The sequence below is a fragment of the Myxocyprinus asiaticus genome, chromosome 30 (genome assembly GCF_019703515.2).
Source record: "Myxocyprinus asiaticus isolate MX2 ecotype Aquarium Trade chromosome 30, UBuf_Myxa_2, whole genome shotgun sequence".
In the NCBI taxonomy this organism is placed as follows: Eukaryota; Metazoa; Chordata; class Actinopteri; order Cypriniformes; family Catostomidae; genus Myxocyprinus; species Myxocyprinus asiaticus.
The window spans coordinates 15,273,569-15,288,497 of NC_059373.1; the positions used below are offsets into that span (position 1 = coordinate 15,273,569).

Below are 14,929 nucleotides of genomic sequence, written 5' to 3' on the forward strand. Positions count from 1 at the left end.
CTTCTTACTGTGAGGGCACAGTAAGCAACACTACTTCCTGTTTCTAACCTTTTTCCTTTGGGTTTTGAGTGGCCCTTGACTTGGCACAAGGAACCATATCTCTTTTCAGTTCACACAACAAAATAAAGCCATAAGCATAAAAACTCAGACAATTTTGTGGATTTGCCTAACTGGGTTAAAAGTCAAGGGAAGTTCACCCCAGAATTAAAATTCTGTCATTATTTACTCACATTAATGTCATTCCAACACGTATGTTGTTATTTTTGCAATGGAAAAAATAACAAATAACAGTTCACGGTTGTGAAAGGTGCACTCAGTAGTTTTTTCCTCATTTAAAAAATTTTACTTCAAAAAAATGAATAGTAATTTTGAAACATATGTATAAAATCATGACCACTCATGTGAGATGAAGAGTTCAGTCATATCAGTAACCTTATAAATGCGTTATTATTCTACATGGGGCAGGGGCGTCCTCATGGGGGCGGCCATGTTAGCATCACATGACCATCTGAATACTACTCACTTAATCTCAGTAACTGCCCTGTTTTTGGATACTTTCATTCATGGATTTAATTAATCCTGGCTTACTGTGCATAGTGAAATTCTACAATGGCACTGGTAACTGAAAACTTGAATGATACAGAATCCAGGCCACTAGGTGTCAGTGTAAGCCAATGTAAGTCACTTCGACATACTTCAAATAATTACTGAGTGCACATTTAAGCTTCAAAAATGGCACAAACCATCAAAACAAACACCATAAGATTAGTCCATATGACTTATTCTTAACCCTCCTATTGTGTTTGGGTCATTTTTGACACTGGAGAGTTAGATAATAATTTTTAAATACCACATAGTTTTTAGTACGGAATCAAAACTGCACATAAAACATTTTATTTTTCAGATTCTGTAATAAAATTGTTTACGAGATTTAACCTTTTAAAAAAGTTTTACATCGATTGCATTTGCGGGTCAATTTTGACCGGGGCAACAACTTTGGCTTTACATGTAATATTATAACGTTTTTTTTTTAATTTTTTTTTATAGAAGTCATTTTGTATTATGGTTCATGCAAGTTAACAGAATAGATTTTGTTTAAAAACCTATTAAAGAAGTACTGATGTTGTACAGTTAGGTTGTATTAGTTATTTTGATGTTGTTTAGTTAGAAAAATATCATGTTGTTTCATAAAATTTGACTACTGAGTTGTTTTGAGCAGTAATAAGTTAATAGGATATTCATCCAAATTACTAGTAATTCTCACAGATGTTTATAGAAATTTTAATTACTGTTATATTCAAATAAAATTTCATATACAGTATATGTTGATAAAAAATGATTAACATACATCTCACTGGTATGACTGCAGTTAATGTTTATTGTTAATGTCTTTGAAATGTCAAATAATTGTTTATTTGTTTTTTTTGTTTGTTTTTTAAGTAGTAGTCAATTTACATATCAAAATATGAATATTTTTACATGTATGAAAAGTTAAGAAGTTATTAATGACTTACAATATGGTTTTAGATGACAACCATCGGGTTATGAATGATTAATAAGCTTAAATTCAACCAGGTCAAAACTGACCCGAAAATGCAAAAGTTGTATGTAGATTCTGAACGTAATAGGAGGGTTAACTCAAGAACTACCTCAACCAGATCATTGAGTCAGATAGTTGAACTCGAGAACCAAATCAGTGAATGAATCATACTTTTGAGCCGGTTCTTTTCAAAGCTTCATTGCATTGAATACAATTCAGACTGATTGGTTCTCACATTGGAGTTTCACGCACTGACCCAATGATCCGTTCGCAGTGGTTCTTGAGTGAAGATTCCTCATAAAATTTAACTTTTCTGTCCACACTCCAAAAAATAACTGCATACGACTTTTGAAGAACATGAGGGTGAGTAAATAATGACAGTATTCAAATTTTTGTTTATTAATTATTCCTTTAATGTCCTCTTATAGTTACCAAGGTTTGTGTCTGTTGCTTTTCACATAGCTTTATTAACTATGATGGACATCTAGTTAAATTAAATGTTAAACACCTAGCTTCAAAACCTCAATCATTTCTTTGGTAATATCCCAGGTACCACATTTGGTTTTAAAAATGAACTATGTGTATATTTGCATGCTTTAATTCCATGATTTGACAATAAATTTTCAAACAGTAGTACCATACACTTACAGTTATCTTGAATACAAATTTGTGCATCAGCCAGTCAAGCAAAATGAACCAAAATTGGTTTTGGGCTGTTCCTGGACTAAAACCTGAATAAAACATCACAAATGTGTTCTTTCAGGGGTTTATTTGGGCATATAAAATACAGTTTGGATCCACTTTGGTTTGGCTTATTCATAAGTTTGGACATGTACTGTAGCAAGATTTCCTTGTGACATTAACAAGCAAGTATAATTGTGCACACAAGTACACATTACCAAACAAAGCTAAATAAATTAGGATAAGTGGAGATTTTAAGTTGAAATGAAAAAGAAATTACAGCCTGTATGGTCTTTTGCCCTGTGTTGCTGTGCCCAGTTGTGTGCTACAAAAGTCACTTTCCTGACCTCTGGCTGAACTACTTAAACTTAATAACTCCTATGGGAGGGCCTGTCCATTGAGGTGGCCAGGAAGGCATCTCATAGGTAGCCTGTCCAAAAGCATAACTCCACTACATTTGCAAAACAATGTTATATCAAGCTCTAAACGTCCTTTTTGGGGAAGAAAAATCAGAGCACAGTTTATCATGCTGCTTTTTACATTCTAACATGAACAGGACATTATTTAAAGTGCTTAACCTTCATGATAATAAATATCTCACTACAAGGCACTCTCATAGCTTAACAGGCTCAAATTGTCTCATCATTTTCGACAATGAAGAGGTGTGAGTGTTGCCTCCTTTGCAAAACTTTGCATTGTGTCGTTGATTTTGTCCGATCATAGTTCATAATTGCAATGCATAATAAAAATCATTAAACATTATTATTGGTGGAGCTAGCTTAAGGCACTATTGCTATTACTAGTGCTTATACTTAAGGTAAGGGATTTGAACAAACCCCTAAACTTTGGCTCATAACTTGTCTAGTACTGTTTGTGTAAAGAGTGATTCGTGAAATTGTGTGGCTTGCGGAGGAGAAGTGTTCTAATGGTTGAACCTATAGTCTTAGGGGTGGACTCTTTTGACTTAGGCCAATAAGAACATCTTGGCCACTACCCAGAACACCCATGCAACCACATCGCAATGCATCGCAAAAACCCTTCAAAACATCCATCTGATGTTGGCCATATGTGAGCACATATTTTAAATTATAGTTCATATATTTGGACATATATGTACATATTCAAATAATGGGAAAATAAATGTTGCATATATGAACAAATATGGGACTTTTTCTATCAGAGAAAACCATCCGTAAGCATAAATATTATACAGGTATATGCTGGGCGGATTATTTGTGAATTGTAATCAGGTACTGATTACAAATTACATGACAAAAATGTAATCAGTAATGTAATCTTGTATATTACATTTTTGGGTAATCTAATTAGGTGACTTTTTTGATTACTTTTGGATTATTTTCAACCTAATTCTATTTTATTTTTCATCAAGTGTATTTGAGTAGAATAATCATTTTAACATAAAAGTACAAAGAGGAAGAAAATGTATTCCATTCTTTATTTCTAACAAAAAGAGCCTCACAAAAAGAGCTCCTTATGACATTTTTAAAAAGTGCATTAAACATTAATTAAATTAACATTAAATCTAACAGCAGTGACAGTGCAATGCAAAACTTTATAATTCAAAACACTGAGACATCAAGTTCATTTTAAGTGCATAAACAATACCAACATTACGAACATTAATGACTATAAAATCAACAGCAAAGATATTGCTAGGTCAAAGCTTTCATCTAAAAACACTGAAACACTTTTAACCCTTACAGCTTACTGATGGTCCATCAACTATTCCAAAGCTGAGGTGCAAGATATTATCTTTTGAACAGCAAGAATATTCTAAAAGAGCAGAATATTTTAAAACAGCAGAGTTCCACCGAGTCATACAAGGAACAATTGTATCAAGTTTTATGTCAAGTTTCATTCAGTGGACTCCAATTCATTAACAGCAACAGCAGAGCGATGGTTTTTGTTCCATATTGCTGCACATTTTGTTGTTGAACTATTGTGTACTCTGCGGACAGGACCCTTAAAGATGGCATCCACTAGATCCTTTGAAGCAATTATGTTCAGTGTGTGACCTGCACACCACTGGTGTAATTTCATTCTTAAAAATGAAATTATCGCTACAGATCCTGGCTGGCTAGTATAGCGAGTATCAATTCTAAGTGCAATACACACAACCCTCCCCCTCTCTTCCGAAACACTCGAAGACTTATCGAATGTATATCAGTGGTGTGCTGATTTAGAAAGAAAAATGTAAAAGATTGAAAAAAGAGAATGAATAGGGTGATCAATAAATTATTATCAATTTACTGACATTGCCTTGTTAATATGTAATCATATAATCTATAAAAAAGTAACTGTAGTCTAATTACAAGTATTTTACTATTTAATTTAATCCAATTACAAGTACTTGATTTTTGTAATCAGATTACATAATCCAGATTACATATAATCTGTTACTACCCAGCACTGTGTGTTTTACATGTTGTTTTACACTGTATATTGGCATTTATCAGATTTCTGAATGGGACCTTTGCAACAGCATAGTGACACCCTTGCAACCACTCGCAACACTAGCATCATGGCAGCCACTTTTCCATGAGCAAGCACCACTCACATTTTTTTTTTTTTTAAATATAAAAATCAGTATAATATGGTTGGACTACAGTGAGCAAAGTTGTATTATTATATATAATTGTTCCCATTTGGGTGGTTTTAATTTCTACTTGCTAATGATAATTTGCTTGCTGCAGAATTGTATTATCAGACTTAATATAGGGCATCAATCATCTTTAGTGCATTAAAAGAGCACAATATTATTTTGTCTCTGAATTCAGTTCTCTAGGGACAGACGATGACTCTGTACTGCATGTACTACATGTAATTATGAAACAAGGTAATATGTCAGAGCATGAATTTTTATTTTGGGGGGTTGAGGCACACATTATGATTAGAGTGGTTTATGGCTTATGGAATGTTTTTAAAGGTACACCAAATCACTGTTCTTCTAGCTCAGCTGGCGGTCATTAGTCTCATTCCATTTGTAGGAATCATACTCAATTGTTTATATAAAGATGCAGTGCTGTAGTTTGTAGTGCAACTGCCTTTTTCAGTCCAACACACTGCGCTGGGGATTTTTATTTCTTACTTATTCTCAGTCTTAGCCTATGATGTGTCAGTGAGGCCCTAGAGAGTTCTGCTTTATAAAATTGGTTTTCCCGATCATTCTTTTTACATAAACTTGTTCCAAACAAAAGTCCCAACTGAACCACCAAGAATTCAAATGTAAATAAATATTGTGAAATGTGAATATAATTTTATGAGCCGGGGTACAAGATGTTTAATAGCTCCATGTACCATAGTTAAGATTTACATGTAAAGCATGAACATTGTTCCTGGGCATCCAAATGTCAAATGTCCCGATTTTGCAAACATAATGGTGGAGCTCTCATTCTGAATTCAGTTCAGATTCAATATGGAGACACCTTACACATTTTTTATTATTTGGTAACACTTACCATAAATCACCAATATACTGGGCGGGGGGGGGGGGGTTGCAATGTGATAATAATAGCATGATATTCTATAGGGGAGGCTCCAGTAAATATTTTTCGGGATGGGTGTACTTTTAAAAGTCACATAGCTACACACCTAGGTCATGGGACTGTGTATAGTTCATTGATCTTTTGTGACAGCCTTCCCCAATAATGTAACAATACAACTGTCTCACTATACGGGACAAGTTAACGTTATGGAACAAATTTTTGAAAAGCTTGCACACATACACCATGTGACAACCTGTCACGATAAAAATGTGACAACATGACGTGACTTTAATGAAAAATACTTTTTTTTTTTCGTAAGAACACATTTAAATGTTTCGGTAAAAATCTGCCTTCGTAATACAGTCGATTATGTAGATATGTAAGATTGACAACAAGCTTTTGAAATGGGTACTGCAGTCCAAATTAGTGATGGGAAGATCGGATAATTTTAATGACTTGAATCTTTGAGTCTGGTTCAGCAAAATGAATGAATCTTTATTCAGGTTATTTAATTCATTTTGTTCATTTGAGTAGAATTAAATTAAAATGTTACATTTTCAATAGTCAAATCTGGCAACCCGGCAGTGTCGAAATACTATTGGTGAGTGTGCAGTGGGCGGGATCACACAGGCCAAAACATAAACACAAATTCCGGCCCGGAATGGAAACTTCAATGTAGAATATACTGGCTGTAGCATTGTTATCGGAGAAGCCAGTATTTCAATTTAGCATGTTTCCTAATTCTCTAATGACATATTATGGTCATTTTATGATTTAGTACAAATATTACATATAGCACCTTTAATATTAGGGATTGTAAAGGTTCTCTGTAAAAAAACTAACCATACGTTTTGCCACCCACGGTTCGGTAAGCATTTGCACCGCGGTTCATCTCAATTTTAATGACGCATCTGGATCATTCACTTTGGCAAAGAAAATAAAGCGCCAAATAGACATGCGCAGTTGTAACCTCCGCTAATGCACCTGTATGGCTCTGTAGACATGCTCTGCCTGTTTCACGTGGGTCAACTTTCTACAGAGAGAAACTGTACTATTAACTGTATGTTAAATCAGTTGATGACATCACAGTTCTGCATGCATTAGTGGGAAGTTGAAAATGGCAAGCTGAGAAAAAAAGCCGCAATATAGTGAAGCCCCTGTGTCATTCAAGTCTCCTGTCTGGAAACTTTTTGCAGTCAGTCACAACAGCGATGGTCATAAATCCTTTACAAAACAGGCACTGTTTTCAGGCATTGCTTGACGCGAGTGCCGTAAACTGGTAATACATCGATGTTTGATTATTTATTTACGCTGACATCACCCGAGGATAGATAGCACGCGGCACACACAGAGCCGCAGGTGAGCCCGAAACTGCACCCAGACACACTACCTTCCATCTTTAAGGAACTCAGTGCTAGTTCGGACAGACATGAAACAATAACTAAAGCGCTTGGAGTGTTCATTGCCAAAGTTATGTTGCCCTACTCCGTTGATGAAGATGTGGGAATTCCGCATATGCTGCGTTACGACATCACTTCTAGCATACATTTTAACAGCAAGGTGAAGGTTATTCATTCTATAGTGATGTACAGCTTCTAAATGTTGAATATATGTTGAGTATGAAATGCACTTTATGTTGATGCATATAGGATAAATGCAGATATTAAGTTAAATGTTGAGTTAGTAATTAGGGTGGAAAAAAATTAGTGAAGGACACTAACGAATATTAACCATGGTTTTATTCAGTAATACTGTAGTAGATATATAGTAACCATGGGTTTACTATAGTAATATTGTAGTAGCCATGACTGAATTAACAATGACTGCTGTCACCATTGATTTCTTGGCAGAAATCATAGTTTTGATACAATTAACCATGATTTTACAACAGTAATACTGTAGTTTCCATAAAGTCACCATGATTTTACTCTAGTATTGTAACCATGACAGTAACCATGTTAATTTTGTGGTTACTATGATTTTACTACAAATACCATGGTTAAACTATGGTTATTGTAGTAAAACCATGGTGATTTGTAGTGAGGTCAAATCTCTTGAAGTGTTTGTTACCAAATGGAATATTTTTACTTTGGATTTGGCAGTAATATTCTTTTTTTCTGAACATAACAAATAACGAACCATACCGAAACCATGACCCTAAAACCATGATACAAACCGAACCATGATAAATTTGAACCATTACACCCCTACTTAATATCAATGTGATTTAATTGTGTTCTGTTGTTTACCTTAGAGGTATAACAAAAATATCATGATAGTGAAAATTGACTTTGGAGGATAGAATTCACAAAATTATTCTAATAATTCTAGAGAAAACACACATTTTCAGAATTGGACTTTTGACTTCAAATCTTATTGCTTAACTGTTTTTACAACTTCCCTGTGTGGCAACTAGTCCCATTCTCCCCTAATTTGGCAAATTAATTTGGTAATTATTTAGTACCATGACATTATTATCTGATAACAGTACTCTTCCATAGTACATGTAGCTGAACAAACAGATATTCAGATCATAACACTTTATTTCTTTTCTTTTTTTTTATGTTCATTGAGCTATATAATTTAAATATTTTTAGTTGTTAATTAATAAGTCATTTTAAGTAAAGAGCTACCACATGTTCACCAAAGATTAGTACAATAACTTTCTGTTTGTCTAAAAATATAACAAGCATTAATATAATAAATATAGTAAATTGCTCTTTAATATGAAGTACAACAAGAGAAAACACTAAGCCACATTCATGCAATAGTTGTTTGCGTAATGCCAAGTTTGGTCCTCGCTTGCATTGAACTTGGCTGTCACTGTGCTGTCCAGCCCTGCAGTTTTCAGCTCCTGGCTATAGACGGTAAATTGCCGTTGTCTGACACAGCTGGGCTTTTGTTGTGTTAGACTCCACAGCACGAAGTTCCCCTCTGTCAGCCTGTCACAGCAGGAGATGCTTGTCGCTGACACTCAATCCTTTACCAAAGCAGCAGAAATAATATCCCTGAATGAAGGGTTGCCCGCCCGAGCCCTCCGTCCGGCGACAAGGATCAAAGTTCTGCTTAAACACCCCTGACACGTCCCTCTTAGCAGTGACATCTCCTCTTCTTAAATGGTCCCAACAGAAAAAAACAATGGTGTGAAAACTGAGATGCTGTCTTTAGCACTTAACGAACTGAAAGAATAAAAAAAAAAAAAAAAAACGAGAGAGGAATCGGAAGGAAATTCCATCTATATAACAAGGACATAGTAAATATAAACCACTTGTTATAACAGGATCTTGAAATTTATAGCTTGTAGTATTTTGTCCACAGACTCTTGCTTGGTTTCAAAATATTGGCAGCGTAATTGTCTGCAGATGGACGGAGACGCAGCTGTCGGTTCGGAGCAGAGGGGCTTCTCTCTGGAAGCCAAAGATCAGCACTTTGATTAAAAGACTTTCACGCTTAAAATGTGTCACTCACTGGCGGAAGATCATGCCGATAACACACCAGAGATCTTGGAAGTCAATGGTGTCCTTTTGATTTCAAAATGAGTCTAACCAGATTTGAGACATCGCATGAAAACTGATGCTGTATTTTGAAATTGCCTTGGCTATGCATATTATTTATTCCATTAAGTAGTTGCATTTAATTACAAAACGTGCAATATTTTACATTTTTAATAGTATTGATATTGTACAGCAGTGCCATTCTCCGGTATGCTTACATATCTTTAATTATTTGAATGGTTTTGTTACATGAAACAGATATTAGGAAAGAACAGTTGTATACACATATCCACTGTGTAGTCCTGCTGACAGAAGCTAGAGCAATAAATACTGTATACTCCTTGTCAATCATAATTATACTTTTATAAATAATCCTCTTCTGTATATATATACTTAGAGAATGCCTTTTTTTAGGAGCTGTTTCTGGTCCAAGTCCAGAGCATTCCATCTTAAACCCTCTTTTATTAAATTCACGGCGGTTGATGCAAATTATTTAGGATTAAACTGTCATATGGCCCAGTGGATTTTGACAAATTGCTATCACCTGCCAGGTTTTGAGGAGTTCATTAAAATATCATTAGTCTATTTGTCTGCTAATAATTGCTGTTGAAATGGAAGCCATGGTGTTGACATGTTCTGCTTGGCAGAATGTGAGCCTCAGTCACGCTGAGCGAAGGGTTGAGTGGAAATCGCTTTATTTATTCAACTAAACAGGGGCAGATCCACAGATGTTCTCTAATGTGTGTGTACCAATATAAACAGCTACATTTATTACTTTGCTGGACATTTATATTTACGCTATTACCAACACGGTACTCTTTGTGTCTTCAGTGGTGCCAAACAGCACAAAGCAAGCTGACGAGGAGAGGAAGTACCGCGACTGTGCAGACCTCTACCAAACAAGGTTCCAGAAAAATGGAGTTTACACCATCAATATCAGCCCACAAGAGACTAAAAAGGTAGGGGTTCGAAATTCAGTGTTTAATTATTGTCTAATTAGGATTTAATATAAAGCACACGGACTCCATTCTGGAATAAGTGGATGCTCAGATGGCTTTGGTGAACTTGTCTGCTAAGGTATGTGGGATGGCTGGATATTTGATGGGTTATCTATATGGCACCAGGAAACACAAAGAGGTTGTTAAGTGCTATTGATTTCATTCTGTTTATGACCAGGGTTTCCAACCACGGGTCTATGGATCCCTGGGGTCCCTGAAGGTACTCCAGGGGGTCCATGGAGAAAATGGACACATGGAGAAGATAAAACATGGAATTTTAATGGCATTTCTACCTATTGACTAGTTTCTACCTGTCTTAACTAATGATCTTCAAAGCAATATAATGAAGTAATATTAATGTTCTTAAAAGGATAACCAATTCCATCACCCAAAAATTTCAATTCTGTCATCACTTACTCACCCTCAAGTTGTTCCAAACCTGTATGACATTCTTTCATCTGAGGAACACAAAATGAGTCTCAGTCACCATTCACTTTCATTGCATCATTTTTCATACAATGAAAGTCAATGGTGAATGAGGCTGTGATTCTGCCCAATTTCTCCTTTTGAGTTTCATGGAAGAAACTAAATCATAAGGGTTTGGAAAAACATTTGGGTATGTAAATTATGACGAATTTCCTTTTTTTAAATAAAAGAAAAATTCTAAATTAAAAAATCAAAAAAATGTACCCAGTGTGATAAGATCTAAATTAACTAGTTTTATTCAAGTCACAACTATTCTTGTATTTCATTATAATTTGAATTATTACTATTATATGACTGAATCAATCTAGTGGCACCAATACAAGTAATGTGTAAGAGTTAGGTGGGTTAGAAATAGCTCCTTAAGGTAAATACTGCACATTTTCACCCTTTACAGAATGAAAAAAAGCATCCATGAACGTTTATGTTCCTAAAAGTCAGGTTTCAGTGTTGGTCCAGCAATTAACACTGGATTAATTGTAACCAGATTGGTCAGTGTGTGTGTTCAGCTGTGTGTGTTTGAGGTGATGGTATTGCTCTTTACACACTGTGCTAGATTACAGCCAGGTGTCCCTGTGAACCCAGCTTTGATCTCAGAGCTGCTACTCTGCCTCTCCACTAATCACTGTTTTGGAGAAATCACTAAGCTATTGGGGATATGTGTTGTTATTGTAATGTTATAACGATCCATTAGGTCAAGTGAGGAGGTGGCTTTCTCTAAAACCTGCAAAATGCTGCATTTGAAGGCAGAATACAGAGGTAGGAAGGGATCAAGGCATGTCCAAATTCAATGCTGGCAGAATATTCTCTCCACTAAGATGTTTTCATCTGGTTATTAAAAAAAAGAAAAAAAGAAAAACATACAGTAGACGTATCCTTTGCCATCTGTGATATTCCACAATCTAGTGCATGCGGTTTGGCGGTTGGTTAAAAGAATAAAAATGATTCTGAAAAATATCTACTGAGAAATAAGCATTGTAGTAGGTTATGGTTAAAGGGATAGTTCACCCAAAAATTCTGTCATCATTTGCTCACTTTCATTGTTGTTCCAAATGTAACGGTGGCCAGCTGATAGATAGCTGTGCAATGTGTATAAAACCTCACTCTCCTGACCTCAAGAGGTGCACTAGCGACTGACGCTAGAGGCTGTAGCCTTTAGTCTCCTTGTTAGCACACCCGCCTCCCATGCCAGAGATGCCGGTTCGAGTCCCGTACAGAGCAGGTAGAACAGGAGCGTCATAATGGTGCCATGACCCGGATGGGAGTGATGTTTAGGGGGGTGAGTGTAACTGGAGCCAGCCGATAGATAGCTGTGCAATGTGTATAAACCTCACTCTCCTGACCTCAAGAGATGCACTAGCGACTGATGCTAGCGGCTGTAGCCTTTAGCCTCCTTGTTAGCACAGGCTAAGGAGGCTAAAGGCTACAGCCGCTAGCCTCCCATGCCGGAGACGCCGGTTCGAGTTCCGTACGGAGCGGATAGAACAGGAGCTTCACACAAACCTGTATGAATTTTTCTCTTCTGTGGAACACAAATCAGAATCAGAATCAGAATGAGCTTTATTGCCAAGTGTTCTCACGTACACAAGGAATTTTTTTTTGGTGATAGGAGAAACAAATAGAGATGTTAGATAGAATGACGTCTTCAGTTACCATTCATTTTCATTACGTCCTTTTCCTTCCGTACAATGAAAGTGAATGGTTACTGAGGCTATCATTAACCATTTTCAGACATGAGTTTATAGTTAGACATGCAGCGTTCATGTACATATCTCTATTGTACAGTATATGTCTGTATGTTTGATTTGCATGCCTGTCTCCAAACAGGTGTACTGCAACATGGAGTCTGCGGGGGGAGGATGGACCGTGATCCAGAGACGTGAAGATGGCAGCGTGGACTTCCAGAAAACATGGAAAGAATATAAAATGGTACACAGCCAGAATCCTCCCCTCTAACCTCTATTTCACTCTTTCTATAATGGTGATCTGTGTAGACATGATATTCATCTCTCTCTTTAGATCAGTGCATGTGGGTGATATATCTTCTCCATTCATATGTCTTTGATTTAGACTCAAAAGAGTTAGGGATAACCGTTGCTGCCAATGGAGCAGGAAGCAGATGAGTCTGTTATTGCAGCTGGAAGAGAGACAGAGAACAAGGGATTCACCCTCCACTTAGGAAAGTTAGACTGAATGTCTGGCCTGGCATATGATTGTCATAGTCATTGTTATTCTTTAATGGAGAAAAATAAGCATTATAAAATCCAAAAGCCTTAGCTGGGACGTCAGTGCTGGCGTCATTGTTGGTGCAACAGGCTGAAACTTAATACATATAATGAATTATCAAATTACTTTTAAAGGAGTAGTTCACCCAAAATGAAAATTGAGTCATCATTTACTTACCTTTGTATAATTTCTAACCCATATGGCTTTCTGTCCTTCATTTAACATAAAACTAGATGTTAGGGATAATGTTAGTCTCAGTCACCATTCACTTTCATTGCCTCTTTTTTCCATTCAGTAAAAGAGAATGGTGAGTGAGATCATCATTCTCCCTAATATCTGCTTTTGTTATCTACAAGTTCATAAACTGTTTTAGCAAAAAAAAAAAAACACTTGGCACACATAGATTTTGCCCATTAACACGATTTGTCATCGCATGTAAGCACCTCTACCAACGATCTGGCGAAACAATTTTTATTTTTTTCGAATGAGCTGCTTTTTGAGAGTCATCAGCATAATGTTTTGCATGTAAATGTATTCAGTGATTAAAATGTGTAGCAAGTAAATAGTATTTTGTACTAGATTACATTACATTTTAAAGCAAACCTTCCACCTTTAAATAATCAATATTCCATTCCATATAATATCTATTTGGTCATTGCAAAGATCAGATATGAAAAAAAAAGTATGTGTTGGACTGTGTTGGTTTAAGAATAGCAAAATTTCCTTTACCCAAGTCAGAAACACAGCACTCAGTGAAACAATAGAGGCAGTGAGAGTATAAATTCACCTACACTCAAAATAACATCTGTTGATTGACTGGATCTTAAAGTGTTGACTGATGATGTGCCTTTATTTTTAATATTCCATGTGATCATGAGTGACAGCTCAGTTTTAAAAAGCCTTGTCTTTGACCTGGACCTGTTTGAGGTTTGGGGGTATGGCCCAATAAGTCAATACTGAATCTCATTCTGCAGGAGTACAAGTTATTAAAAGCCCTTTTAGGTGAAAGAACCTCATGAGTCAAAGCACTCCTTTCTCAATCTTTTGTTTGTAATTTTCACTTTTTTCCTTGGATTGGGTCAAATAAAGTATTGGAATAACTTCACCTCTCCTCATTAAAGTGTCCGCTCCAGCCAATCGCTATCAGCTCCATTAACATTTGCACTTCTCTTTCCCCAATCATTTTCCCTGAGGAAGACAGGAAAAACTCTTCATCAGAATGGAATCAGATATTTAGTCTGTGGAAACATTTGTTCCTAAGCTTTGGCAGTGTAAGTTTGACTTTGGTCCATTCCGCTCTACAGGAGAGATGGTTTTGGACAGGCTCCTTTGAATGGCTGTTACCGGAATGATACATAGCAACCGAGTGAGTTATTGAGACACAGCTCGCTAATGTTGTGTTGTATAGAAAACCGCAAACCCTGGAGAACGCCCTTTTACACTCACAATATAAAATAACAATTAATCTTTTCCTCAACATTACTCATTATGTTCACATAGGGAATGATGTGATTTTTGCATGCAAAACACTCTCAGGGTGAGAAAGCATAAGATTCACAGGGGTGATAACATGCACAAAGGCCAGGCTTCCAAGAGGAAACCTAATCAGAGTTGAGCACCTTTAGACATACAGATGCAGGCAGGGGAAAAACAGCCATCAGGTTTCAGGCACATTACAAGGATTTTTGGAGGACAGACCCTCTCCACCCTCACAGGATGTGCTGGAGGCGAGAAGAATGTCTCGTATTTACTGCACACAGCTCTTGCCTATTAATCACCTACTCTTGGGCCTTCCCCCAGATGCGATCCCACGAGCCAGTAATTAATAAGTTGCAATTTGTAATGCAATAAGAGTCACATCATCTCTGATGCCTTGATCACAAGCAGCCATAGGCAAAATCACTTTGCACATCCCAAAGTTCATTTTAAAAACATAAACTCATATAGGCCTGTAATTATTTAAATCTGGTGGGTCACAACTAACAAAATGGATCACAGGTC

General features: G+C 36.3%; 1 protein-coding gene across 1 annotated transcript in view; it reads left to right on the forward strand.

The window, feature by feature from the left end:
- The window catches only part of LOC127420633 (angiopoietin-1-like), a 92,127-nt gene that overhangs the window by 43,369 nt on the left and 33,829 nt on the right, over positions 1 to 14,929 (forward strand). The window contains exons 5-6 of the mRNA XM_051663041.1: positions 10,053 to 10,180; positions 12,530 to 12,631. Coding sequence (XP_051519001.1) covers positions 10,053 to 10,180; positions 12,530 to 12,631 — 230 coding nt within the window. The remainder of the gene's footprint in view (positions 1 to 10,052; positions 10,181 to 12,529; positions 12,632 to 14,929) is intronic.